Source organism: Pyxicephalus adspersus, chromosome 1, assembly GCF_032062135.1.
Source record: "Pyxicephalus adspersus chromosome 1, UCB_Pads_2.0, whole genome shotgun sequence".
NCBI classification, from domain to species: domain Eukaryota; kingdom Metazoa; phylum Chordata; class Amphibia; order Anura; family Pyxicephalidae; genus Pyxicephalus; species Pyxicephalus adspersus.
The window spans coordinates 25576007-25577209 of NC_092858.1; the positions used below are offsets into that span (position 1 = coordinate 25576007).

Here is a 1203-nt window from a genome sequence, read left to right on the forward strand (position 1 = left end):
AAAGAACATTGTATACAGCTGACAGGTATTTTGGTTTACTTACAAGAAAAACAATGATTCTAAGCCAGTGAAGAGCTCCTGGCTTACTTTTACAATGGGGTTTTCATCTAGGATTCTGAAAGCAAACAATTTAGCAATACATTTATTATACACATAATTTTTATTTATACACATAAGGCAGCTGTATATATAATTATATGCACAGTTTATTAAGTCATTATTATATTATCAAGCCTGAAATAAATGTATTATATATATACAGGTAGTCTCCGGGTCACATACAAGATAGGGACTGTAGGTTTGTTCTTATATTAAATTTGTATGTAAGTCGGAACAGGTACATTATTTTATTAAATACAATTAGGACAGATGTTTGTCTCAACATATTATTGGGCAGCGTGGTGTCAGTTACTGTATAAAATCCTCACTGTGAGTTAATCACAAACAAAGCAACAAAAAAAACTTTATGGAGCCTAGACATTCATTAACTTCTGGAGCAAGCTGTGCTTTGATATGCACAAAGAAAAAACTGCAGAGTTTGTCTTGGCCACTAAAAGGGTTACAAGACGTTGCAGAAGAGCTCAGTCCTTAAGATTACCCACAACCTCAGCTGTGTTTAGCAAAAGATTTCTTCTTCAAGTCACGTAAGCGAACTACCCTCTCCCCCCATCAAGCCTTCGTCCTGCACACGAGAGAGCAGGGAAGCCGCGTTCATATCTAGGAGTCATCTGTATGAGGATACATATATAGAGGGACTACCTGTATATTTATTTATATACATATAATAAATATACAGATGTAAGATAGCAATGCCTTAAATATCAACATGCCATATATGAACTGTTCTAAACTATACAGAAATCATCAGGAGCTCAGCAATCTGTCCACACATGCAACAGACCAGGGATATTGGATGCTAGCACATTATTAGATGTAGATGGGTACAGCACGTCGAATACTCCTGGTAGTCAAGAGTGCGGGAAGCTACACACCCCATACCCTTCTCTCTCTCATAGGTTGGGAATACTATAGTGTCTGGAAAGTCACTGCTGAAGCTAATAGCCACCTTAGGAATAAAGGTCAGGAAAGTGCTGGAGAGGGGAACACCAAGTGGTCATTAAAATATTTTAACATACTAGATAACTGTATAAGTGATAACTATTTAGAATTTAGAGACTAAAGGGTCAGTTCAATTTTATGGAA

General features: G+C 36.7%; 1 protein-coding gene across 1 annotated transcript in view; it reads right to left on the reverse strand.

The window, feature by feature from the left end:
• Positions 1-1203, reverse strand: part of RXFP2 (relaxin family peptide receptor 2) — a 139727-nt gene that overhangs the window by 22147 nt on the left and 116377 nt on the right. Inside the window, exon 5 of the mRNA XM_072398662.1 lies at positions 44-115. Within this exon, the coding sequence (XP_072254763.1) occupies positions 44-115 (72 nt within the window). The remainder of the gene's footprint in view (positions 1-43; positions 116-1203) is intronic.